Raw genomic sequence first — 26,655 nt, 5'->3', positions numbered from 1 at the left:
AGGTAGCTCAGGTGGAATCTGGCAGATTTGGCCGTTGCGTTGATGTGGTCTTGCATGTTTAGGTTGTAATCCAAGATAATTCCCAGAGATTTGGCCGAATCCACAATGGTCGGTGGACAGTTTAAAACTGTGATAGCTTTAATCCAAGTCTGGATCTCAGAGTTGCTTTCGGGCGGGGAGATTAGGAGGAACTCAGTTTTCTTTGCATTGAGTTTGAGTTGGTTGGAGTAGAGCTATTGGCCGGTCAGTTTCAGGGCCTCATTCAAGGTGAGGATCTCCGCAAGAGATTAGATTTTTATGTAGATCTGATTGTCATCAGCGTACATATGGAAGGAGATATTTGCAGTGCGCAGGACTTCGGCAAGGGGTTCTAAATAGAGATTGAAGAGGGTGGGGGACAACGTTGATCCTTGAGGGACTCCCACCGTGACCATGGAGGGGGCGGACAGTTCACCATTGATTAGGAATCTCTGAGATGGGTTTTGGAGGTAGGAGTTAAACCAGTCTACGACTGTGCCATCTAATCCCATCCTAAATTTGAGGCGTTCGAGTAACATCTCGTGGTTGACAGTATCGAAGGCCAAGGATAGATCAAGGAGGATCAGGAGACAGGTTTTGTCTTGGTCAAGGGCTTGAAGAGCATCTTCCACAATGTGGAGGATGGTGGTTTCAGTGAGGTCTCCGGGTCGGAAGCCGGATTGGCAGTCATTGAGTAGATGGAAGTTGTTGATGTGGTGACGTAGCTGTATTTGAACACACTTTTCCAGCACTTTAGCCAAGAGAGGAATGTTGGAAATTGGTCTATTGAATATAAACATTTTTACATAATCCTGTGTGGAGTCTCTCTTGTGACGCTCAATGTTTTTATTGTGAGCACTGCTGTTTCTTGGCTTCACACGTTGCCTCTGATATAAGCCTGATTGCTCAGTGCCAAGCTACCCCTGGGTGTTCAAGTGAATCACCTGACTTGACGGGAGTGGTACGTTCTGCCGGGCTGGGGGCATCCCTTAATGCAACCAGACACTGCCGGCTCTTACATGTGGCGGGCAAGTGGTGGGATAGGACCCGCATTTGCACAGCAGCACGCAGTGAATAATTGCGTGCCACAACTTCACAAAGGCAAAAAGTGTTCCTTTGTTTCCTACAGCGGGCCTGAAGGGTGGATTGGTCTCAGGTCGGTAATTGTTGTCCCCATAGATCTGTTCGGGCTAGTTTGCCACCATGTCTGGGGTCCTACCTAATGATGACTCGTTCAAGCTGGCTGATCCTGACCGGTGTACGGGGATGCAGCTCGAATAGTTCTGCTGGGAGAGGGGGGACTTGGAAGGGGAAGCGCCACAAGGGCGGATCTTCAGAAAGCCCTATGAGCATGGACAGAGTCCCACCCAGAAGGGAGGGATTGGAACAGGCCCAGGGGTTTCCAAATGGACAAACCGGGGACAGGGAGAGCCCCGGTCTCACGGGACGGGTGATCTCCATGGCCCCATGTAGCAGTATGTCCTCCAGGGGCATGTCCACTGACGTGCTGGAGGACAGAGGGAGGAAAGGATGCTAAAATGAGACCTTGCCAGATAGGACAAGGAGCAGGTACTAGCCCTTGCCAAATTGTTAAAATAGCAGATCCTCACCAAATAGGAAACTGAGCAAACCCTGACCAAGAAGAGGCTAGCCGTGGAATAGAAAAGGATGGCCCCGGAGCTGAACCTCAAAGAATTGGATATTCGATCCCTACAAATAGGGTAAAATTGCAGCAATGTTGGCAGCACATCTGCAGGTCCTGAAAGTGAGAGTAGAGGTTGGATCTCCAAAAAGTTAATACCAAAATAAATTTTCGGTGGACATCAAGAAATGGCTGGCAACCTACGAGGAGACTCTAAAAGTGCACGGGTCCTTATAGAAATCTGGGAACGTAACTTACGTCGGTTAGTACCTAAGGTGGGGAGAGAGCCCTCCCCCCACCAACAGGGAAGGGCATGGTGAGCTACCCAGTCATAAAAACCATCTTCATTAAGAGGTATGGGGGAGAAATGCATGTTGGCGTAGGCAGTTCCTCATCGTGCTGGGTGGTGAATGGGTCCCATGTTCCTTCTCAAAGAGGGATGGGTGTCGGGTGGGCTAACTGCCAGGAAGCCTCATATTCCTTCTCAAAGTGAGAGGGGAGTCTACAGCAGGCCACAGGCCGGAAAACCCTGCACTCAGCTCCTGGCCTGGTGCATTCCCAAAGGGAGCTCCAGGGGGGGAAGTTGGCCTGTGTCCCCATCCCTGGAGGATGGTGAGAGGTGACCAAGGTTGGGAGCCCCCCAGTCCGGAACCCGAGAAGTACCCATCCCAAATGGGGGGTACGGGTTCCCAAGAAAGGGGGCAGGGGAAAAAAGAACCTACCCCTGTCGAGTCTTCGAGTATTGACTCGGACCTGGAGGACCAGGTACAGGAGGACATCCCTTACCTGGTCCAGAGGACAGCGGGAGATCTATGGGACCATTGGTCCCCTCTTTTCAGAGTCACTGAGGACAAAGCTCCTGGGGGGGCTGGGTGCTGGGTTAAGGCCCCGGAAGCTGTTGGGGTCCTCGCCCTGCGCCATGGCACTGTTCCAGTGAAGTAAGGTGGCTCGGAGGCCAGGATAGAAGTATCAACCCCGGGATGGGGTGGGTCCCAGAAAGAGGCAAAGGGATCCTATTGGGATCCTATTGGGATCTTATAGGGATCTTAGGGCCTGGAGCTGGAGAGGACACCGCTGCAGTCCAGGCTCTCGCTCTGAGCTGGGCAGTTTATCAAGGGACCCACTCCTATCCTTTCGGATAAGGGGGTCATGTTGGACATGGCCCTTCCTCAGGTAATTCACCCCCAAAATGTTTACTTTTACCTTCTAGTCTTTGCCAACTCTCTCCACATGACCGTAGGCTTCTGGGCACCTTCCCACTGTACTGCACAGACCTCCTCATGGGCCCAGGGTGCATACATGAAGGGTTTAGATACGGTAGCTCCGTGCACCCTGTAAACAGGTACACCAGATACCCATGGCGGGTACAGCACTGGCTAGTAGTGGGATGTAGCACTGAGTGTACCACCCAATGGATGACCTGTAAACCCCGTATAGCGTCAGCCATGGCAGGCCTGCAGGGCGCTATTGCACCCCTGCCTAGGTTGGCATCACTTACGCCTCTGAGGGGGTCAGCCCATACCAAGAGGGTGTGTCGCCTCAGATGCTCCGACATTTGTGTGGGAAGAAAGTAGGGGTGATGAAGTATTTAACAGACTGCGCCAGTCCTTCTGGCCTAGCCACCCTGATCTGTTACCAGGGTGCGGGAGAGGGATAGCAAGCAGAGAAGGCTGGCCCCAGGGTGCGGGAGAGGGATACCAAGAAACAGATCTGCCTGTGTCTGACTCTACACTAGCCCTTCCTCTGATGCACTGCCCCAGCCTGCCCTGTGTCTGACTCTACACCAGCCCTCCCTCAGAGGCACTGCCCCAGCCTGCCCTGTGTGTCACTCTACACCAGCCCTCCCTCAGAGGCACCGGCCCAGCCTGCCCTGTGTCTGACTCTACACCAGCCCTACCTCAGAGGCACTTGCCCAGCCTGCACTGTGTCTGACCCTACACCAGCCCTACCTCTGAGGCACTGCCCCAGTCTGCCCTGTGTGTCACTCTACACCAGCCCTCCCTCAGTGGCACCAGCCCAGCCTGCCCAGCGTCTGACTCTACACCAGTCCTACCTCAGAGGCATCGGCCCAGCCTGCCCTGTGTCTGACTCTACACCAGCCCTACCTCAGAGGCACTGCCCCAGCCTGCCCTATGTCTGACTGTACACCAGCCCTCCCTCAGAGGCATCGGCCCAGCCTGCCCTGTGTCTGACTCTACACCAGCCCTACCTCAGAGGCACTGCCCCAGCCTGCCCTATGTCTGACTCTACACCGGCCCTCCCTCAGAGGCACTGCCCCAGCCTGCCCTCTATCTGACTCTACACCAGCCCTACCTCAGATGCACTGCCCCAGCCTGCCCTGTGTCTGACTCTACATCAGCCCTACCTCAGAGGCAACGGCCCAGCCTGCCCCGTGTCTGACTCTACACCAGCCCTACTTCTGAGACACCAGCCGAGTATGCCACGTGTCTGACACTACACCAGCCCTACCTTAAAGGCACCGGCCCAGCCGGCCCCGTGTCTGACACTACACCAGCCCAACCCCTGAGGCACCAGCCCAGCCTGCCCTGTCTGTGACTCTACACCAGCCCTTCCTCTGATGCACTGCCCCAGCCTGCCTTATGTGTGACTCTACACCGGCCCTACCTTAGAGGCAATGCCCCAGCCTGCCCTGTGTGTGACTCTACACCAGCACTCCCTCACAGGCACTGGCCCAGCCTGTCCAATGTCTGACTCTACACCAGCCTTGCCTCAGAGGCTCCGGCCCAGCCTGCCCTGTGTCTGATTCTACACCAGCCCTACCTTAGAGGCACTGCCCCAGCCTGCCCTGTGTCTGACTCTACACCAGCCCTACCTTAGAGGCACTGCCCCAGCCTGCCCTGTGTTTGACTCTACACCAGGCCTACCTCAGAGGCACTGCCCCAGCCGGCCCTGCGTCTAACTCTACACCAGCCCTCCCTCAGTGGCACCAGCCCAGCCTGCCCTGTGTCTGACTCTACACCAGCCCTCCCTCAGAGGCACTGCCCCAGCCTGCCCTATGTCTGGTTCTACAGCAGCCCTCACTCAGAGGCAACGGCCCAGCCGGCCCTGTGTCTGATTCTACACCAGCCCTTCCTGGTGTAGAGTCATATACAGGGCAGGCTGTATCGGTGCCTATGAGGTAGGGCTGGTGTAGAGTCAGATACAGGCCAGGCTGTGGCCGTGCCTCTGAGGGAGGGCTGGTGTAGAGTCACTGACAGAGCAGGCTGGATCGGTGCCTTTGAGGTAGAGTCAGACACAGGGCAGGCTGGGGCAGTGCCTCTAAGGTAGGGCTGGTGTAGAGTCAGACACAGGGCAGGCTGAGCTGGTGCCACTGAGGGAGGGCTCGTGTAGAGTCACACACAGGGCAGGCAGGTAGGGCTGGTGTAGAGTCAGACACAGGGCAGGCTGGGGAAGAGCCTATGAGGCAAGGCTGGTTTAGAGTCATACACTGGACAAGCTGGGCCCTGTGTCTCACTCTACAACAGCCGTACCTTAGAGGCACCGGCCCAGCCTGCCCTGTGTCTGACTCTACACCAGCCCTACCTCTGAGGCACTCGCCCAGCCTGCCCCGTGTCTGACACTACACCAGCCCTACAGCCTGCCCTGTGTCTGACACTACACCAGCCCTACCTGCCTGCCCTGTGTGTGACTCTACACCAGCCCTACCTCTGAGGCACCGGCCCAGCCTGCCCTGTGTCTGACTCTACACCAGCCCTACTTCTGAGACTCCGGCACAGACTGCCCCGTGTCTGACTCTACACCAGCCCTACTTCTGAGACACCGGCCCAGCCTGCCCTGTGTGTGACTCTACACAAGCCCAACCTCTGAGGCACCGGCCCAGCCTGCCCTGTGTCTGACTCTACACCAGCCTTCCCTCAGAGGCACCGGCCCAGCCTGCCCCGTGTCTGACTCCACACCAGCCCTACCTTAGAGGCACCGGCCCAGCCTGCCCTGTGTGTGACTCTACACCAGCCCTACTTCTGAGACACCGACCCAGCCAGCCCTGTGTCTGACTCTACACCATCCCTCCCTCAGAGGCACTGCCCCAGCCTGCCCTATGTCTGGTTCTACAGCAGCCCTCCCTTAGAGGCACTGGCCCAGCCTGCCCTGTGTGTGACTCTTCACCGGCCCTCCCTCAGAGGCACCGGCCCAGCCTGCCCTGTGTCTGACTCTACACCAGCCCTCCCTCAGTGGCACCAGCCCAGCCTGCCCTGTGTCTGACTCTACACCAGCCCTCCCTCAGAGGCACTGCCCCAGCCTGCCCTATGTCTGGTTCTACAGCAGCCCTCACTCAGAGGCAACGGCCCAGCCGGCCCTGTGTCTGATTCTACACCAGCCCTTCCTGGTGTAGAGTCATATACAGGGCAGGCTGTATCGGTGCCTATGAGGTAGGGCTGGTGTAGAGTCAGATACAGGGCAGGCTGTGGCCGTGCCTCTGAGGGAGGGCTGGTGTAGAGTCACTGACAGAGCAGGCTGGATTGGTGCCTTTGAGGTAGAGTCAGACACAGGGCAGGCTGGGGCAGTGCCTCTAAGGTAGGGCTGGTGTAGAGTCAGACACAGGGCAGGCTGAGCTGGTGCCACTGAGGGAGGGCTCGTGTAGAGTCACACACAGGGCAGGCAGGTAGGGCTGGTGTAGAGTCAGACACAGGGCAGGCTGGGGAAGAGCCTATGAGGCAAGGCTGGTTTAGAGTCATACACTGGACAAGCTGGGCCCTGTGTCTCACTCTACAACAGCCCTACCTTAGAGGCACCGGCCCAGCCTGCCCTGTGTCTGACTCTACACCAGCCCTACCTCTGAGGCACTCGCCCAGCCTGCCCCGTGTCTGACACTACACCAGCCCTACAGCCTGCCCCGTGTCTGACACTACACCAGCCCTACCTGCCTGCCCTGTGTGTGACTCTACACCAGCCCTACCTCTGAGGCACCGGCCCAGCCTGCCCTGTGTCTGACTCTACACCAGCCCTACTTCTGAGACTCCGGCACAGACTGCCCCGTGTCTGACTCTACACCAGCCCTATTTCTGAGACACCGGCCCAGCCTGCCCTGTGTGTGACTCTACACAAGCCCAACCTCTGAGGCACCGGCCCAGCCTGCCCTGTGTCTGACTCTACACCAGCCTTCCCTCAGAGGCACCGGCCCAGCCTGCCCCGTGTCTGACTCCACACCAGCCCTACCTTAGAGGCACCGGCCCAGCCTGCCCTGTGTGTGACTCTACACCAGCCCTACTTCTGAGACACCGACCCAGCCAGCCCTGTGTCTGACTCTACACCATCCCTCCCTCAGAGGCACTGCCCCAGCCTGCCCTATGTCTGGTTCTACAGCAGCCCTCCCTTAGAGGCACTGGCCCAGCCTGCCCTGTGTGTGACTCTTCACCGGCCCTCCCTCAGAGGCACCGGCCCAGCCTGCCCTGTGTCTGACTCTACACCAGCCCTACTCCTGAGACACCGGCCCAGCCTGCCCCATGTCTAACTCTACACCAGCCCTGCCTCAGAGGCACCGGCCCAGCCTGCCCTGTGTCTGACTGTATGCCAGCCCTACCTTAGAGGCACCGGCCCAGCCTGCCCTGTGTCTGACTCTACACCAGGCCAGCCCTACCTTAGAGGCACTGGCCCAGCCTGCCCTGTCTGTGACTCTTCACCGGCCCTCCCTCAGAGGCACCGGCCCAGCCTGCCCTGTGTCTGACTCTACACCAGCCCTACCTTAGAGGCACTGGCCCAGCCTGCCCTGTGTGTGACTCTTCACCGGCCCTCCCTCATAGGCACCGGCCCAGCCTGCTTTGTGTGTGACTCTACACCAGCCCTCCCTCAGAGGCACTGGCCCAGCCTGCCCTGTGTGTGACTCTACGCCACCCCTCCCTCAGAGGCACTGCCCCAGCCGGCCCTGCGTCTAACTCTACACCAGCCCTCCCTCAGTGGCACCAGCCCAGCCTGCCCTGTGTCTGACTCTACACCAGCCCTCCCTCAGAGGCACTGCCCCAGCCTGCCCTATGTCTGGTTCTACAGCAGCCCTACCTCAGAGCCAACGGCCCAGCCGGCCCTGTGTCTGATTCTACACCAGCCCTTCCTGGTGTAGAGTCATACACAGGGAAGGCTGTATCGGTGCCTATGAGGTAGGGCTGGTGTAGAGTCACAGACAGAGCAGGCTGGATCGGTGCCTTTGAGGTAGGGCTGGTGTAGAGTCAGACACAGGGCAGGCTGGGGCAGTGCCCCTAAGGTGGGCTGGTTTAGAGTCATACACTGGACAAGCTGGGCCCTGTGTCTCACTCTACAACAGCCCTACCTTAGAGGCACCGGCCCAGCCTGCCCTGTGTCTGACTATACACCAGCCCTACCTCTGAGGCACTCGCCCAGCCTGCCCCGTGTCTGACTCTACACCAGCCCTACCTGCCTGCCCTGTGTGTGACTCTACACAAGCCCAACCTCTGAGGCACCGGCCCAGCCTGCCCTGTGTCTGACTCTACACCAGCCTTCCCTCAGAGGCACCGGCCCAGCCTGCCCTGTGTCTGACCCTACACAAGCCCAACCTCTGAGGCACCGGCCCAGCCTGCCCTGTGTCTGACTCTACACCAGCCTTCCCTCAGAGGCACCGGACCAGCCTCCCCGTGTCTGACTCCACACCAGCCCTACCTTAGAGGCACCGGCCCTGCCTGCCCTGTGTGTGACTCTACACCAGCCCTACCTTAGAGGCACCGGCACAGCCTGCCCTGTGTCTTACTCTACACCAGCCCTACCTCTGAGGCACCGGCCCAGCCTGCCCTGTGTCTGACTCTACACCAGCCCTCCCTCAGAGGCACCGGCCCAGCCTGCCCTGTGTCTGACCCTACACCAGCCCTGCCTCAGAGGCACTGCCCCAGCCTGGCCTGTGTCTGACCCTACACCAGCCCTCCCTCAGAGGCACCGGCCCAGCCTGCCCTGTGTCTGACCCTACACCAGCCCTCCCTCAGAGGCACCGGCCCAGCCTGCCCTGTGTGTCACCCTACACCAGCCCTACCTCAGAGGCACTGCCCCAGCCTGCCCTGTGTCTGACCCTACACCAGCCCTCCCTCAGAGGCACCGGCCCAACCTGCCCTGTGTGTGACTCTACACCAGCCCAACCTCTGAGGAGCCGGCCCAGCCTGCCCTGTGTCTGACTCTACACCAGCCCTACTTCTGAGACACCAGCCGAGTATGCCACGTGTCTGACTCTACACCGGCCCTACCTTAAAGGCACCGGCCCAACCTGCCCTGTGTCTGACTCTACACCAGCCCAACCCCTGAGGCACCAGCCCAGCCTGCCCTGTGTTTGACTCTACACCAGCCCTGCTTCAGAGGCTCCGGCCTGCCCCACCTTGTGACTGCCTCCGCCCCAGCCCTGCCTGCTGGTCCAGGCCCACCTCTGCGGTGCCCTTCACGCAGTGGTGCCCGCGGCCGGCTCCGTGCGGGGGAGGGGGGGGGGGCGCGGATGCTGAGTGCCCCAGTGAATGATTGATCAGTCTGAATGATCTCACCCGGAGGGGGAGGGGCGCCCAGGAAGTCGGGAGATAAGATATTACTGATAGTCCTTACTCACTCCTCGCCTCCCAGGCTGCCCTGCGCGGGGGGGGGGAGGTAAGTGCCCTGCGAAGGGGCGGTGTCTGGGGGCATGTGGGGCTTTTCATAGCGCATCGAAGGAGCACGAGCTTGTTGCTGGGGGGGGGGGGGGGCGGCGCCGGCGGGGGGTCTCTGGGGTGTTGGGAGAGGTACACTGGTGGTGTAATTTCATTTTATAGGACAAGATTACCTCATTGTCCCTCGGGCCCTGAGGGCGCTCATTAAACACACCAGGGGGCTGGGGGCAACAATGACAGCATCAGACAGGGATGGGAGGGGCTCTGTGCCCTGGGGGGGCATTAACCATCAGAGCAGCCCTGGAATCTCCGACCCCACCCGGTGCACCCCTGCCGGAGCTGCTCTTATCACCAGCGGTGGAGGCAGCGCCCAGGCCCGCACAAAGGAGGGGGCAGAGGCAACACTGCAAGGGAGGTGACCCCCCCTCCCCTCGCCCCCCCCCCACACCCCCAGGCACAAAACTCCCCCCCCCCACGGAGCTGGAACAGAAGTCAAACTTTAATCAATGTATTTATTTTAAAGTTTTATATATAACCCCCGTCGTGTGTGGCAGCCTCGGATGAGACAGACCCCGGGCACACACAGAGCTGCCCCCGAACGTTTCACAGGTCTTTAAAAGACCATTTGAATGTTAATTAGGCCTTGCTGTTGTTTCACCCCCTCTGAGAGCCCCTGCAGCTCCACTCTGCATACTGCACCCCCCCCCCCCCCCTTCACCCCCCCCCCCCCCGAAATGTGGTCTCAGGTCCAGGGGGCTCTAGTCAGTGAGGGGCACTGACTGGGGGCCTCTGTCTTTGGCTTGGCATTGACTCTGATGGCGCCCTGGCTGCGGCTGATGGTGCCCTGGCTGTGGCTGATGGTGCCCTGGCTCTGGCTCATGGCGCCCTGGCTGTGGCTGATGGCGCCCTGGCTGTGGCTGATGGCGCCTGGTGCCCTGGCTGATGGCGCCCTGGCTGTGGCTGATGGTGCCCTGGCTGATGGCGCCCTGGCTGTGGCTGATGGTGCCCTGGCTGATGGCGCCCTGGCTGTGGCTGATGGCGCCCTGGCTGTGGCTGATGGTGCCCTGGCTGATGGCGCCTGGTGCCCTGGCTGATGGCGCCCTGGCTGTGGCTGATGGTGCCCTGGCTGATGGCGCCCTGGCTGTGGCTGATAGTGCCCTGGCTGATGGCGCCCTGGCTGTGGCTGATGGTGCCCTGGCTGATGGCGCCCTGGCTGTGGCTGATAGTGCCCTGGCTGATGGCGCCTGGCTGATGGTGCCCTGGCTGTGGCTGATGGTGCCCTGGCTGTGGCTGATGGTGCCTTGGCTGATGGCGCCCTGGCTGTGGCTGATGGCGCCCTGGCTGTGGCTGATGGCGCCCTGGCTCTGGCTGATAGTGCCCTGGCTGATGGCGCCCTGGCTGATGGTGCCCTGGCTGTGGCTGATGGTGCCCTGGCTGTGGCTGATGGCGCCCTGGCTCTGGCTGATGGCGCCCTGGCTGTGGCTGATGGTGCTCTGGCTGTGGCTGATGGTGCCCTGGCTGATGGTGCCCTGGCTGAGGCTGATGGTGCCCTGGCTGATGGCGCCCTGGCTGTGGCTGATAGTGCCCTGGCTGATGGCGCCTGGCTGATGGCGCCCTGGCTGTGGCTGATGGCGCCCTGGCTGTGGCTGATGGCGCCCTGGCTGTGGCTGATAGTGCCCTGGCTGATGGTGCCCTGACTGATGGCGCCCTGGCTGATGGTGCCCTGGCTGTGACTGATGGCGCCCTGGCTGATGGTGCCCTGGCTCTGGCTGATGGCGCCCTGGCTCTGGCTGATGGTGCCCTGGCTGTGGCTGATGGTGCCCTGGCTGTGGCTGATGGCGCCCTGGCTCTGGCTGATGGCGCCCTGGCTGTGGCTGATGGTGCCCTGGCTGTGGCTGATGGTGCCCTGGCTCTCGCTGATGGTGCCCTGGCTGATGGTGCCCTGGCTGTGGCGGGGGGCTGGCACAGATGGGTTCTGTCTATGGCTTGGCATTGGTCCAGGTGGCTCTGGCTGTGTGTGTGGAGGGGGGGGGGGGGATTCTGGCACAGGGGGTGCTGTCTGTTGCTTGTTATTGGTACAGGTGCCTCTGGTTGTGGTTTCTGATTGAGACAGGTGGGCACTGCCCGTGGTTCAAGATGAGCACAGGTGAGGGGCTACTGGTTCATGAGTGCAGTGCTGGGGGCCCCTGTGGTTCATGGTAAGCACAGGTGAGGGCCAGCGGCCGCCACTGGTTCATGAGTGCAGTGCTGGGGGCCCCTGTGGTTCATGGTAAGCACAGGTGAGGGCCAGCGGCCGCCGCTGGTTCATGAGTGCAGTGCTGGGGGCCCCTGTGGCTCCTGATGTGCACAGGTGAGGGGCCCTGGTTCATCAGTGGCAGTGTTGGGGGCCCCCTCCTTGTTCGTCCTGATGCACAGGTGAGCGGTCCCTGATAGTGCTGGGGGCCCCTGTGGCTCCTGCTGTGGACAGGTGAGGGGCCCCTCCCGGGTGTTGTGATAGCCACAGACCCATCTCTGGCTCCTGATTGGTGCAGGCGGGCCACTGTGTCTTTGGTTCATGATGAACACAGGTAAGGGGCCCTGGTTCATCAGTGACAGTGTTGGGGTCTCTGTTAGTGCTGGGGGCCCCTGTGGCTCCTGCTGTGCACAGGTGAGGGGCCCCTCCTGGGTGTTGTGATAGCCACAGACCCGTCTCTGGCTCCTGGTGCAGGCGGGCCCCTGTGTCTATGGTTCATGATGAACACAGGTGAGGGGGCCCTGGTTCATCAGTGGCAGTGTTGGGGGCCCTCTGCTTGTGGCTCCTGATGTACAGGTGAGGGGCCCCTGTGGCTCTTGATGTGCACAGGTGAGGGGCCCTGGTTCATCAGTGGCAGTGTTGGGGGCCCTCTTCTTGTGGCTCCTGATGCACAGGCGAGGGGTGTCTGTTAGTGCTGGGGGCCCCTGTGGCTCCTGCTGTGCACAGGTGAGGGGCCCCTCCCGGGTGTTGTGATAGCCACAGACCCATCTCTGGCTCTTGATTGGTGCAGGCGGGCCCCTGTGCCTATGGTTCATGATGAAGACAGGTGAGGGGCCCTGGTTCATCAGTGGCAGTGTTGGGGGCCCTCTGCTTGTGGCTCCTGATGTACAGGTGAGGGGCCCCTGTGGCTCCTGATGTGCACAGGTGAGGGGCCCTGGTTCATCAGTGGCAGTGTTGGGGGCCCTCTGCTTGTGGCTCCTGATGCACAGGTGAGGGGCCCCTGTGGCTCCTGATGTGCACAGGTGAGGGGCCCTGGTTCATCAGTGGCAGTGTTGGGGGCCCTCTCCTTGTGGCTCCTGATGCACAGGTGAGGGGTCCCTGTTAGTGCTGGGGGGCCACAGGTGAGGGGCCCCTCCCGGGTGTTGTGATAGCCACAGACCCGTCTCTGGCTCCTGATTGGTGCAGGTGGCCCCTGTGTCTACGGTTCATGATGAGCACAGGTGAGGGGCCCCTGGTTCATCAGTGGGAGTGCTGGGGCCCCCTCCCGGGTGTTATTGTAACCACACACTTGTCTCTGGCTCCTGATTGGTGCAGGCGGGGCCCTCTGTGCGCCTCAGGATATGACACACAAACCCAACATCCGGTGCGCGCCGGAAGCGCCGCCTCCTCGGCTCCTTGAGGTGACCGCACCTGCGTGAGGCCACGCCCCGAACAATGCGTGCTGTCGCAAGGGGCGTGGCGCTGTGACGTCATAGGGCCATACGACGTGTTGCGTGCTCAGGACTGTGGGGCTGCCGGCCGCGCGTGACGTCACCGCGGTAAAGTTCGAGTCCCATTGTGACGTCACATCAAACTGACCTACTCCGGGAGAGAGCTGGAGGGGATGCACTGTGACATCACTCTGTGACGTCAGAGCTCCCGCCCGCTCGGCCTCGGAGGCCGTTGTGACGTCACAAAGCGTCGCGCCGCAGGTGCGGCGCAGCGTCCGGGGGCGGGGCCAAGCGGGGAGGGGCGCGGCCGGGGGGGGGGGGCGGGGCCTCCGCAGATGAGCATCCCGCAGCAGAGCGGAGAGACGGCGGCGACGGCACGAGGAGGAGCGAGAGAGAGACCCGGAGAGAGAGACCCGGAGAGACACACCTGGAGCCAGAAAGAGACCTGGAGGGGGGGAGAGTGACCTGCAGAGACACCCCTCCTGCTCTGATCCGGGGGAGAGACACACCTGGAGCCAAAGGGAGAGACATCAGCCTGGGGCATTAGGAGACTGCTGGGCACACCTGGAGGGAGAGACAGAAAGACACCTCCTGCTCTGACCCCAAAGAAGAGACACCCGGGGGGAGAGACCACAACCAAGGGCAGGAGAGACCCCTCCTGCTAAGACTGCAGGTCCGGGAGAGACCGCTGCTGAGCGCTCCGGGCCCCGCCAGAATGATCCACGAGACCCCGGGCCACGTGAGCAAGAGACTGCTGCTGAGGGACTGCTGAGGACAGACAGGTGGAGACTGCTGAGGACAGACAGACAAACAGACTGCAGAAGACAGACAGATGGAAAGACTGCTGGAGACCAGGAGGGACTGCTGAGGACAGACAGACAGACTGCTGGAGACCAGGAGGGACTGCTGAGGACAGACAGACTGCTGCTGGAGACAGGAGAGACTGCTGGGTACATGGACAGAGTGCTGGATTTAGGGAGAGACTGCTAACACAAGAGACGGCTGGAGACCGACAGGGGGAGACTGCTGGTCCGGAGGAGGGAGCGGGCCATGGGCTGCGGCGGCTGCTGAGCGGGCGTTAACCTCCCATAAAGGCCCGGCTCCACCATCACCCCAGGCACACCTGCTGCACTCCAGGAGTCTCACCCCCCACTCTGAGGATGTGGACCGGCCCCGGGGGTCGCACCCTCCCCCCGGGGGTCTGGATACTGTTCCTGCTGGCCTCCTGCGTGCCCCCTGGCACCGCCGTCTTCAAGAGCCTTGTGCCCCGCACCGTGCCAACGCCCCGAGGTAAGAGCTCCGTGCTGACTGTGCCAAGAACTGTGCACCCCCCCTCACTTGAACCTTGCAATGCCCCCCCCCCACCCCCCTCTCAGTGGTACATGCGCCGTGCACTCCCTGCCCCTGAGTGACTCCATGCCGGGCACCCTCCCGTCAAAGATGCCAGGCCCCGTTAGCTGTCCGTGCCAAGCACCGTGCTATGAATCCCTGGTGGAGAGTGTGTGCTGTGCTTGGTGTGCTCTGGTGGAGAGTGTGTGCTGTGCTTGGTGTGCCCTGGTGGAGAGTGTGCTGTGCTTGGTGTGCCCTGGTGGAGAGTGTGCTGTGCTTGGCGTGCCCTGGTGGAGAGTGTGCTGTGTTTGGTGTGCTCTGGTGGAGAGTGTGCTGTGCTTGGCGTGCCCTGGTGGAGAGTGTGCTGTGTTTGGCGTGCCCTGGTGGAGAGTGTGCTGTGCTCGGCGTGCCCTGGTGGAGAGTGTGCTGTGCTCGGCGTGCCCTGGTGGAGAGTGTGCTGTGCTCGGCGTGCCCTGGTGGAGAGTGTGCTGTGCTCGGCGTGCCCTGGTGGAGAGTGTGCTGTGCTCGGCGTGCCCTGGTGGAGAGTGTGCTGTGCTCGGCGTGCCCTGGTGGAGAGTGTGTGCTGTGCTCGGCGTGTCCTGGTGGAGAGTGTGCTGTGCTCGGCGTGCCCTGGTGGAGAGTGTGTGCTGTGCTTGGTGTGCTCTGGCGGAGAGTGTGTGCTGTGCTTGGTGTGCTCTGGTGGAGAGTGTGTGCTGTGCTTGGTGTGCTCTGGTGGAGAGTGTGTGCTGTGCTTGGTGTGCTCTGGTGGAGAGTGTGCTGTGCTTGGCGTGCCCTGGTGGAGAGTGTGCTGTGTTTGGCGTGCCCTGGTGGAGAGTGTGCTGTGCTCGGCGTGCCCTGGTGGAGAGTGTGCTGTGCTCGGCGTGCCCTGGTGGAGAGTGTGCTGTGTTTGGTGTGCTCTGGTGGAGAGTGTGCTGTGCTTGGCGTGCTCTGGTGGAGAGTGTGTGCTGTGCTCGGCGTGCCCTGGTCGAGAGTGTGCTGTGCTCGGCGTGCCCTGGTGGAGAGTGTGTGCTGTGCTCGGCGTGCCCTGGTGGAGAGTGTGCTGTGCTCGGCGTGCCCTGGTGGAGAGTGTGTGCTGTGCTCGGCGTGTCCTGGTGGAGAGTGTGCTGTGCTCGGCGTGCCCTGGTGGAGAGTGTGTGCTGTGCTTGGTGTGCTCTGGCGGAGAGTGTGTGCTGTGCTTGGTGTGCTCTGGTGGAGAGTGTGTGCTGTGCTTGGTGTGCTCTGGTGGAGAGTGTGTGCTGTGCTTGGTGTGCTCTGGTGGAGAGTGTGCTGTGCTTGGCGTGCCCTGGTGGAGAGTGTGCTGTGTTTGGCGTGCCCTGGTGGAGAGTGTGCTGTGCTCGGCGTGCCCTGGTGGAGAGTGTGCTGTGTTTGGTGTGCTCTGGTGGAGAGTGTGCTGTGCTTGGTGTGCTCTGGTGGAGAGTGTGCTGTGCTTGGCGTGCCCTGGTGGAGAGTGTGCTGTGTTTGGTGTGCTCTGGTGGAGAGTGTGCTGTGCTTGGTGTGCTCTGGTGGAGAGTGTGCTGTGCTCGGCGTGCCCTGGTGGAGAGTGTGCTGTGCTTGGTGTGCTCTGGTGGAGAGTGTGCTGTGCTCGGCGTGCCCTGGTGGAGAGTGTGCTGTGCTCGGTGTGCTCTGGTGGAGAGTGTGTGCTGTGCTTGGTGTGCTCTGGTGGAGAGTGTGTGCTGTGCTTGGTGTGCTCTGGTGGAGAGTGTGTGCTGTGCTTGGCGTGCCCCGGTGGAGAGTGTGCTGTGCTCGGCGTGCCCTGGTGGAGAGTGTGTGCTGTGCTTGGTGTGCTCTGGTGGAGAGTGTGTGCTGTGCTCTGGTGGAGAGTGTGTGCTGTGCTTGGTGTGCTCTGGTGGAGAGTGTGTGCTGCGCTTGGTGTGCTCTGGTGGAGAGTGTGTGCTGCGCTTGGTGTGCTCTGGTGGAGAGTGTGTGCTGCGCTTGGTGTGCTCTGGTGGAGAGTGTGTGCTGCGCTTGGTGTGCTCTGGTGGAGAGTGTGTGCTGCGCTTGGTGTGCTCTGGTGGAGAGTGTGTGCTGTGCTTGGCGTGCTCTGGTGGAGAGTGTGTGCTGTGCTTGGCGTGCTCTGGTGGAGAGTGTGTGCTGTGCTTGGCGTGCTCTGGTGGAGAGTGTGTGCTGTGCTTGGCGTGCTCTGGTGGAGAGTGTGTGCTGTGCTTGGCGTGCTCTGGTGGAGAGTGTGTGCTGTGCTTGGCGTGCTCTGGTGGAGAGTGTGCTGTGCTTGGCGTGCCCTGGTGGAGAGTGTGCTGTGCTTGGCGTGCCCTGGTGGAGAGTGTGTGCTGTGCTTGGCGTGCTCTGGTGGAGAGTGTGTGCTGTGCTTGGCGTGCTCTGGTGGAGAGTGTGTGCTGTGCTTGGTGTGCTCTGGTGGAGAGTGTGTGCTGTGCTTGGTGTGCTCTGGTGGAGAGTGTGTGCTGTGCTTGGTGTGCTCTGGTGGAGAGTGTGTGCTGTGCTTGGTGTGCTCTGGTGGAGAGTGTGTGCTGTGCATGGTGTGCTCTGGTGGAGAGTGTGTGCTGTGCTTGGTGTGCTCTGGTGGAGAGTGTGTGCTGTGCTTGGTGTGCTCTGGTGGAGAGTGTGTGCTGTGCTTGGTGTGCCCTGGTGGAGAGTGTGCTGTGCTCGGTCTGTCCTAGTGAAAAATGCTGTGCTTGAAGTGAGCACAGAGTGTTGTGCACAGCGCATCATGGTCGGAGTGCTGTGCTTGGCGTGTCCTGGTGAGTGCTGTGCTTGGCGTGTCCTGGTGAGTGCTGTGCTTGGCGTGTCCTGGTGAGTGCTGTGCTTGGCGTGCCCTAGTGGAGAGTGTGCTGTGCTTGGTGTGCTCTGGTGGAGAGTGTGCTGTGCTTGGTGTGCTCTGGTGGAGAGTGTGTGCTGTGCTTGGTGTGCTCTGGTGGAGAGTGTGTGCTCTGGTGGAGAGTGTGTGCTGTGCTTGGTGTGCTCTGGTGGAGAGTGTGTGCTGTGCTTGGCGTGCCCTGGTGGAGAGTGTGCTGTGTTTGGCGTGCCCTGGTGGAGAGTGTGCTGTGCTTGGTGTGCCCTGGTGGAGAGTGTGCTGTGCTTGGCGTGCCCTGGTGGAGAGTGTGCTGTGTTTGGTGTGCTCTGGTGGAGAGTGTGCTGTGCTTGGCGTGCCCTGGTGGAGAGTGTGCTGTGTTTGGCGTGCCCTGGTGGAGAGTGTGCTGTGCTCGGCGTGCCCTGGTGGAGAGTGTGCTGTGCTCGGCGTGCCCTGGTGGAGAGTGTGCTGTGCTCGGCGTGCCCTGGTGGAGAGTGTGCTGTGCTCGGCGTGCCCTGGTGGAGAGTGTGCTGTGCTCGGCGTGCCCTGGTGGAGAGTGTGCTGTGCTCGGCGTGCCCTGGTGGAGAGTGTGTGCTGTGCTCGGCGTGTCCTGGTGGAGAGTGTGCTGTGCTCGGCGTGCCCTGGTGGAGAGTGTGTGCTGTGCTTGGTGTGCTCTGGCGGAGAGTGTGTGCTGTGCTTGGTGTGCTCTGGTGGAGAGTGTGTGCTGTGCTTGGTGTGCTCTGGTGGAGAGTGTGTGCTGTGCTTGGTGTGCTCTGGTGGAGAGTGTGCTGTGCTTGGCGTGCCCTGGTGGAGAGTGTGCTGTGTTTGGCGTGCCCTGGTGGAGAGTGTGCTGTGCTCGGCGTGCCCTGGTGGAGAGTGTGCTGTGCTCGGCGTGCCCTGGTGGAGAGTGTGCTGTGTTTGGTGTGCTCTGGTGGAGAGTGTGCTGTGCTTGGCGTGCTCTGGTGGAGAGTGTGTGCTGTGCTCGGCGTGCCCTGGTCGAGAGTGTGCTGTGCTCGGCGTGCCCTGGTGGAGAGTGTGTGCTGTGCTCGGCGTGCCCTGGTGGAGAGTGTGCTGTGCTCGGCGTGCCCTGGTGGAGAGTGTGTGCTGTGCTCGGCGTGTCCTGGTGGAGAGTGTGCTGTGCTCGGCGTGCCCTGGTGGAGAGTGTGTGCTGTGCTTGGTGTGCTCTGGCGGAGAGTGTGTGCTGTGCTTGGTGTGCTCTGGTGGAGAGTGTGTGCTGTGCTTGGTGTGCTCTGGTGGAGAGTGTGTGCTGTGCTTGGTGTGCTCTGGTGGAGAGTGTGCTGTGCTTGGCGTGCCCTGGTGGAGAGTGTGCTGTGTTTGGCGTGCCCTGGTGGAGAGTGTGCTGTGCTCGGCGTGCCCTGGTGGAGAGTGTGCTGTGTTTGGTGTGCTCTGGTGGAGAGTGTGCTGTGCTTGGTGTGCTCTGGTGGAGAGTGTGCTGTGCTTGGCGTGCCCTGGTGGAGAGTGTGCTGTGTTTGGTGTGCTCTGGTGGAGAGTGTGCTGTGCTTGGTGTGCTCTGGTGGAGAGTGTGCTGTGCTCGGCGTGCCCTGGTGGAGAGTGTGCTGTGCTTGGTGTGCTCTGGTGGAGAGTGTGCTGTGCTCGGCGTGCCCTGGTGGAGAGTGTGCTGTGCTCGGTGTGCTCTGGTGGAGAGTGTGTGCTGTGCTTGGTGTGCTCTGGTGGAGAGTGTGTGCTGTGCTTGGTGTGCTCTGGTGGAGAGTGTGTGCTGTGCTTGGCGTGCCCCGGTGGAGAGTGTGCTGTGCTCGGCGTGCCCTGGTGGAGAGTGTGTGCTGTGCTTGGTGTGCTCTGGTGGAGAGTGTGTGCTGTGCTCTGGTGGAGAGTGTGTGCTGTGCTTGGTGTGCTCTGGTGGAGAGTGTGTGCTGCGCTTGGTGTGCTCTGGTGGAGAGTGTGTGCTGCGCTTGGTGTGCTCTGGTGGAGAGTGTGTGCTGCGCTTGGTGTGCTCTGGTGGAGAGTGTGTGCTGCGCTTGGTGTGCTCTGGTGGAGAGTGTGTGCTGCGCTTGGTGTGCTCTGGTGGAGAGTGTGTGCTGTGCTTGGCGTGCTCTGGTGGAGAGTGTGTGCTGTGCTTGGCGTGCTCTGGTGGAGAGTGTGTGCTGTGCTTGGCGTGCTCTGGTGGAGAGTGTGTGCTGTGCTTGGCGTGCTCTGGTGGAGAGTGTGTGCTGTGCTTGGCGTGCTCTGGTGGAGAGTGTGTGCTGTGCTTGGCGTGCTCTGGTGGAGAGTGTGCTGTGCTTGGCGTGCCCTGGTGGAGAGTGTGCTGTGCTTGGCGTGCCCTGGTGGAGAGTGTGTGCTGTGCTTGGCGTGCTCTGGTGGAGAGTGTGTGCTGTGCTTGGCGTGCTCTGGTGGAGAGTGTGTGCTGTGCTTGGTGTGCTCTGGTGGAGAGTGTGTGCTGTGCTTGGTGTGCTCTGGTGGAGAGTGTGTGCTGTGCTTGGTGTGCTCTGGTGGAGAGTGTGTGCTGTGCTTGGTGTGCTCTGGTGGAGAGTGTGTGCTGTGCATGGTGTGCTCTGGTGGAGAGTGTGTGCTGTGCTTGGTGTGCTCTGGTGGAGAGTGTGTGCTGTGCTTGGTGTGCTCTGGTGGAGAGTGTGTGCTGTGCTTGGTGTGCCCTGGTGGAGAGTGTGCTGTGCTCGGTCTGTCCTAGTGAAAAATGCTGTGCTTGAAGTGAGCACAGAGTGTTGTGCACAGCGCATCATGGTCGGAGTGCTGTGCTTGGCGTGTCCTGGTGAGTGCTGTGCTTGGCGTGTCCTGGTGAGTGCTGTGCTTGGCGTGTCCTGGTGAGTGCTGTGCTTGGCGTGCCCTAGTGGAGAGTGTGCTGTGCTTGGTGTGCTCTGGTGGAGAGTGTGCTGTGCTTGGTGTGCTCTGGTGGAGAGTGTGTGCTGTGCTTGGTGTGCTCTGGTGGAGAGTGTGTGCTCTGGTGGAGAGTGTGTGCTGTGCTTGGTGTGCTCTGGTGGAGAGTGTGTGCTGTGCTTGGCGTGCCCTGGTGGAGAGTGTGCTGTGTTTGGCGTGCCCTGGTGGAGAGTGTGCTGTGCTCGGCGTGCCCTGGTGGAGAGTGTGCTGTGTTTGGTGTGCTCTGGTGGAGAGTGTGCTGTGCTTGGTGTGCTCTGGTGGAGAGTGTGCTGTGCTTGGCGTGCCCTGGTGGAGAGTGTGCTGTGTTTGGTGTGCTCTGGTGGAGAGTGTGCTGTGCTTGGTGTGCTCTGGTGGAGAGTGTGCTGTGCTCGGCGTGCCCTGGTGGAGAGTGTGCTGTGCTTGGTGTGCTCTGGTGGAGAGTGTGCTGTGCTTGGTGTGCTCTGGTGGAGAGTGTGCTGTGCTCGGCGTGCCCTGGTGGAGAGTGTGCTGTGCTCGGCGTGCCCTGGTGGAGAGTGTGCTGTGCTCGGCGTGCCCTGGTGGAGAGTGTGCTGTGCTCGGCGTGCCCTGGTGGAGAGTGTGTGCTGTGCTCGGCGTGCCCTGGTGGAGAGTGTGCTGTGCTCGGCGTGCCCTGGTGGAGAGTGTGTGCTGTGCTCGGCGTGTCCTGGTGGAGAGTGTGCTGTGCTCGGCGTGCCCTGGTGGAGAGTGTGTGCTGTGCTTGGTGTGCTCTGGCGGAGAGTGTGTGCTGTGCTTGGTGTGCCCTGGTGGAGAGTGTGCTGTGCTCGGCGTGTCCTAGTGAAAAATGCTGTGCTTGAAGTGAGCACAGAGTGTTGTGCACAGCGCATCATGGTCGGAGTGCTGTGCTTGGCGTGTCCTGGTGAGTGCTGTGCTTGGCGTGTCCTGGTGAGTGCTGTGTGTGGCATGGTGAGAGTGCTGTGCTTGGCGTGTCCTGGTGAGTGCTGTGCTTGGCGTGTCCTGGTGAGTGCTGTGCTTGGCGTGCCCTAGTGGAGAGTGTGCTGTGCTTGGTGTGCTCTGGTGGAGAGTGTGCTGTGCTTGGTGTGCTCTGGTGGAGAGTGTGTGCTGTGCTTGGTGTGCTCTGGTGGAGAGTGTGTGCTCTGGTGGAGAGTGTGTGCTGTGCTTGGTGTGCTCTGGTGGAGAGTGTGTGCTGTGCTTGGTGTGCTCTGGTGGAGAGTGTGTGCTGTGCTTGGTGTGCTCTGGTGGAGAGTGTGCTGTGCTTGGCGTGCTCTGGTGGAGAGTGTGCTGTGCTTGGTGTGCTCTGGTGGAGAGTGTGTGCTGTGCTTGGTGTGCTCTGGTGGAGAGTGTGTGCTGTGCTTGGTGTGCTCTGGTGGAGAGTGTGTGCTGTGGTCGGCGTGTCCTGGTGGAGAGTGTGCTGTGCTCGGCGTGTCCTAGTGAAAAATGCTGTGCTTGGAGTGAGCGCAGAGTGTTGTGCACGGCGCATCATGGTTGGAGTGCTGTGCTCAGCATGTCCTGATGTGAGCGGTGTACTTGGTACTGTGCATGGTGTAGCATGGTGGGTGCTCTGCATGGCATGGTGAGTGCTGTGTGTGGCATGGTGAGAGTGCTATGCTTGGCTTGTCATGGTGAGAGTGCTGTGCTTTGCGTGTCCTGGTGAGTGCTGTGCTTGGCGTGTCCTGGTGAGTGCGGTGTATGGCGTGTCCTGGTGAGAGGGCTGTGCATGGCGTCTCCTGCTTAGAGGGCTGTGCATGGCGTGTCATGGTGAGTGCTGTGCTTGGCATGTTCTGGTGCAGAGGCTGGCACATTTGCTGCACTTCAAGGTCAGAGGTCAGGCTATGACTTCTGACAAACTGCAGCTTATTCTTAGGTGAGACCCCTGAAGGGCCCTTTAATGGGGGCTGTCAGCCTAAGTCATACCTGTCCCTGCAGACCCCTGCGAGGAGGCCCTAGCCCCCCTTCACCCTGAGACAGAAGTGAGCTCTTTCACAATAAGCTTTTAATTGTTTATTAAATGAATTGTAAAAATATTTCCAAATATATCAGCTGTTAGGAAAGCACAAATGAAGCCTTTTTAGGTCTCGCCTAGCGTTTCTGCGCACATGCGCTACTCGCTCTGCGAAAGCTAATGTGATCAGGAGATTACAGAAGGGGACTTAAAGCCCCGTCCATCATTTTCATTGAGTCACGTCAGCGTTTATGCTAAACGCTGGCTTCCCATTAAAAAGGATGCTTTTTACTTACCGCCCTGTCTCCCTTTTGGACGGCCCGTCCGGACTGGGTCGTCCGCTTCACGGCTGCCGTGAAGGACTTTTTTTATCTAAAGGGGACGGGCCGTCGGAAAAGGAGACAGGGAGGTAGCATAATGACAACAGTTTCCTCTTTCTTCTGTCTCTCTCCCCGAGCAGAGCACGCTCTTAACACGATTCAGTTTCACTCTCGAAATAAACACTGTAACTCTTCACACCACTAAGCCAATCTGCCTGAAACCTTCATGGATCGAATGCAGAAAGGCAGATGCACGGCACTGGCTGTCCTGGTGGTGTTCGCTGGCTCCTCTCTTGTGGCGCATTAAGAAGTGTGTCCTCGGTGGGACGGCCAAGGTGTCTGGGATCCCCGGCGCTGTCTGCACGTTTTCACCGTCTGTCTGAGACTGGGTTGCTTAGAAAGCAGAGGGGGGTCCGGAACTCGGCACATTTTAGGGAGTATCACATTGAGCAGAAACAGGGGAGCGGGTGATTTATGCTCAGTGCAGAGGGCTTGTTGGGCTCACGGTTTTCAGTTGTTTCCTGATTTTGTAGGCGGCTGAGAATTGTCAATGCACGCAGAGCGCCCCACAGACAGTCTGTCCGACTGAGATTCTGTGAACTTGGTAACGTGTGGAAAGCCGCAGATGGCGTTGAAGTGTGTGTGGTGACTGGTTGGGTTGGGTGCCCAGCATGTTGGTTCCTCAGCCCCTGGATGCAGTTTGTGTTTGGACTGTGAACGCCCAGTGTTGGAGCGGTGTGAGGGAGGTGCCCCTGCCTGACTCTGGAGTTGCTCACTTGTTTGGAATACACTGCCCCGGTGCGCGCGCATTGACAAGGCGATCCCAGTGCGCACGCGTAGAAAATGTGCTTCTGGTGCACGTGCATAGAAAATTCACCCTGTGATGTGCAGGCCTTCATTATTTCCCGTCTCTCAGGGGTACATTGCCTTCACTCTGATGTATATAGAAGTGCATTGCTTTTGCCCTATGACGTAAAGAGGGATAAATTATTTTCGTTTTGTGAGTCTAAGGGGTCTTACATTATGTGGCTAGAAATGTATTTAAGCAAACCTCTTGGAGCTTCCAAGGAAGGTGACGCGGAGCGGTTCTGAGCCTGACCCTTGTGAAATGAAAAGAGATGCATTTATGTGGGGGTGAGGGGGGGGTCGTCTGGGTGTGCGGGTGGGGCAGCATTTTGATTGTTTATAAATGAAAGAAGTCCACGGAGGGCGACGTCGCTCTCCAGGCCTATGCTTTAGCTGTGACGTAGAAGGGTACACTGCTTTCACTCTGATGAGAGGAGCCCCCCCCCCCTTCACTCGGTGACCCCAAGGCTGCATTGCTTTCAATCTGTGACTCGAAAGGTAGGCTTTATTCTCTCTGTGCTGGAGAGGGGCAGCGCTCTCTCTATGTAGATACATGGCGTTTGGGGGGCATTACTCAGGTCATAATTGACAGTCGTTTGTTTTGGTAAAGTTGCATGAGATTACGCAGAACTGCTCAAGGCATGTAGCCCTGCATCAAGCTCCATTTTCTTAGCGCAAAACGCACCCTTGCACTTACAGGGCCCCTGAGACCTGCTCTGTGCCCCACAGTCCTGCCCTGGTGACCCTGATAGTTTTCAATACCAATTTCCTTTAATGTGTTTTTTAATACGAGTGAATGATGCGTGGGTTTATTACAGATAATCAGTGTTTGTTTTTCAACACCATGAAACATCCATAAAAATGTTCTTTTTAAATCAAAACTGAGATTAACCGAGATTTTTAATCTCGCCGAGATTATTCGCAGTAATATAGTGAGCTGCTGCTGGGGTCCAATGTTGAAAACACCCCCACGCACCCAGTCTGCACCAGGCAGTGCAGTGTGTTGGTGCGGTGCAGTGTGTTGGTGCGGTGCAGTGTGTCGGTGCGGTGCAGTGTGTCGGTGCAGTGCAGGCCACCAGGCCAAAGAGTGCGCGATCAGGTGACATTTGATCATAAATGTAAAGCTGTACCGTGCAGTACACCAGGGCTGCAGTGCACCCTGTCTGTACCGTGCAGTACACCAGGGCTGCAGTGCACCCTGTCTGTACCGTGCAGTACACCAGGGCTGCAGTGCACCCTGTCTGTACCGTGCAGTACACCAGGGCTGCAGTGCACCCTGCCTGTACCGTGCAGTACACCAGGGCTGCAGTGCCTCTTGTCTGTACTGGACAGTGCACCAGGGCTGCAGTGCATCTTGTCTGTACTGGACAGTGCACCAGGGCTGCAGTGCACCCTGTCTGTACCGTGCAGTACACCAGGGCTGCAGTGCACCCTGTCTGTACCTTGCAGTACACCAGGGCTGCAGTGCACCCTGTATGTACCGTGCAGTACACCAGGGCTGCACTACACGGTGTCTGTACCGTGCAGTACACCAGGGCTGCAGTGCATCTTGTCTGTACTGGACAGTGCACCAGGGCTGCAGTGCACCCTGTTTGTACCGTGCAGTACACCAGACCTGCAGTGCATCCTGTCTGTACCTTGCAGTACACCAGGGCTGCAGTGCACCCTGTCTGTACCTTGCAGTACACCAGGGCTGCAGTGCACCCTGTATGTACCGTGCAGTACACCAGACCTGCAGTGCATCCTGTCTGTACCTTGCAGTACACCAGGGCTGCAGTGCACCCTGTCTGTACCTTGCAGTACACCAGGGCTGCAGTGCACCCTGTATGTACCGTGCAGTACACCAGACCTGCAGTGCATCCTGTCTGTACTGGACGTCTATTTGGGAGGGGTTCTCTGGAGATTGTTTTCAATTCACGTCTAGCTCACAATTTGCCACCTAAAAAAGCAATCTCGCTTTACTGTAATCGGGCGTCGTAGCACACCTAGGGCCCTACGATGAAGCGTGCCACCATCTAGGTTGGTGGGAGGGTTTATTTTTAAAAAAAACCTATTGGTTTATCTTTTTCTTAATGCTGTTTTGTACGTAGTTGACATTTATTACTACATCCAGTGCTGGCTTCAGTGAGGATTTATTAAGATGAGGTTTTTGGTACCAAACATCTTGGAGTACAGCGAAGCCATCCTGGAGGTAGGAAACCGACAGTGACGAGTATCCGGCTTGTGTACTCTCTGTGGCTTCCCTGTGCACTTACAATATCCAAGAATGGATATTGTAGAGTCATATCGGCTCATGCAGATATGTCCACACATGGGATATGGTGCACCCTGCCTTAGGGCACCCTGCCTTAGGGCAGGGCTAAAATCGATCGCATCTTAACATCACTGCCCCCTCTTAGCCTACCCAACAACACGAACGCTGAGGTTTCCACTAACTACTCAGGAAACAGCTTGCTTCCCCAGCTCACCTTCTTTAAAGCAGTAACAAGAGACGAGGTAGAATCCACTTTAACCAAAATGAAAAGCGGATCCCCGTTAGATCCCGCCCCGATCAGATTCCTCAAAACTGTAGCCCCAGTCGTAGTGCCCACAATTACGGAGCTCATAAACACATCACTCTCCCAAGGCTCGGTTCCCCCCAGCTGGAAAAGTGCAATTGTTAAGGCACTCCTAAAGAAACCCCAGCTTGACCCAGCCGACATGGCGAACTACAGACCTATTTCTCTCCTCCCCTGTATCAGCAAGGTGGCCGAGAAATTGGTCAATGGCCAATTGTCACGATACTTAGAAGCCAACAACATCTTACGGCAGTCCCAGACGGGTTTCCGTCCAGGTCATGGCACGGACTCCGCCCTCCTCGCCGTCATCGAGGAGGCGAGATGCATCCTGGATTCAGGAGGATCAGTGGCAGTGATCCTCCTGGACTTAAGCGCAGCCTTCGACACAGTCAACCATCGTGTCCTTCTTCATCGGCTAGCTGCTGCAGGGATTGCAAGTTCAGCGCTCAAGTGGATAGAGTCTTTCCTCTCAGGGCGCTCGTTCCAGGTGTGGGATGGCAAATTCCACTCTGCCACCCTCCCCCTCACGAGCGGGGTCCCCCAGGGGTCCTCATTAAGCCCAACTTTATTTAATGCCTACATGGCCCCCCTTGAAGATGTGGTCACCCCCTTCGGGATTAAAATAGTAAGCTACGCAGACGACACCCAACTAGTCGTCTCACTTTCCCAATTGGACAAACACCCGGACAATCTCCAAAACTGCCTTAAAAATATCCACACTTGGATCTGTGAGTCAGCACTCAAATTAAACGGGTCAAAGACCGAGGTCATGCTTCTGGGCAAGCAGTGGTCCACCATCCCTCCTTCGGTCTGGCCAGCCGTTTTCGGGGAAATCCCCACCCCGAAACAGGAAATTAAAACCCTAGGAGTATGGCTAGAGCCCGAGCTGTCGATGAAGACTCAAGCTACCAAGACAGCAGGGACCTGCTTTGGCCTAATGCGCTCCATCCGGAAGATCCTCCCACTTCTCCCGCCCCTATCCAGGAAACTCCTAGTACATGGCCTGGTGCTCGCAAGGCTGGACTATTGTAACATGATATACCTCGGAGCACCAGAATCTACCCTGTCCAAACTCCAGCGAACGCAGAACGCAGCCGCCCGGCTACTCTGGAATCTCCC

General features: G+C 59.2%; 1 protein-coding gene across 1 annotated transcript in view; it reads left to right on the top strand.

Annotated features, from left to right (window-relative positions):
• The first annotated feature begins 13,742 nt into the window (after nt 1-13,742).
• SEMA4F (ssemaphorin 4F) overlaps nt 13,743-26,655 on the top strand; it is a 160,398-nt gene continuing 147,485 nt past the window's right edge. Inside the window, exon 1 of the mRNA XM_086964482.1 lies at nt 13,743-14,199. Coding sequence (XP_086820608.1) covers nt 14,070-14,199 — 130 coding nt within the window. The 5' untranslated portion in view covers nt 13,743-14,069. The remainder of the gene's footprint in view (nt 14,200-26,655) is intronic.

Source organism: Lissotriton vulgaris, chromosome 3_2 (genome assembly GCF_964263255.1).
Source record: "Lissotriton vulgaris chromosome 3_2, aLisVul1.2, whole genome shotgun sequence".
Classification (NCBI taxonomy): Eukaryota; Metazoa; Chordata; class Amphibia; order Caudata; family Salamandridae; genus Lissotriton; species Lissotriton vulgaris.
This window is presented reverse-complemented; position numbering and strand designations above follow the sequence as displayed.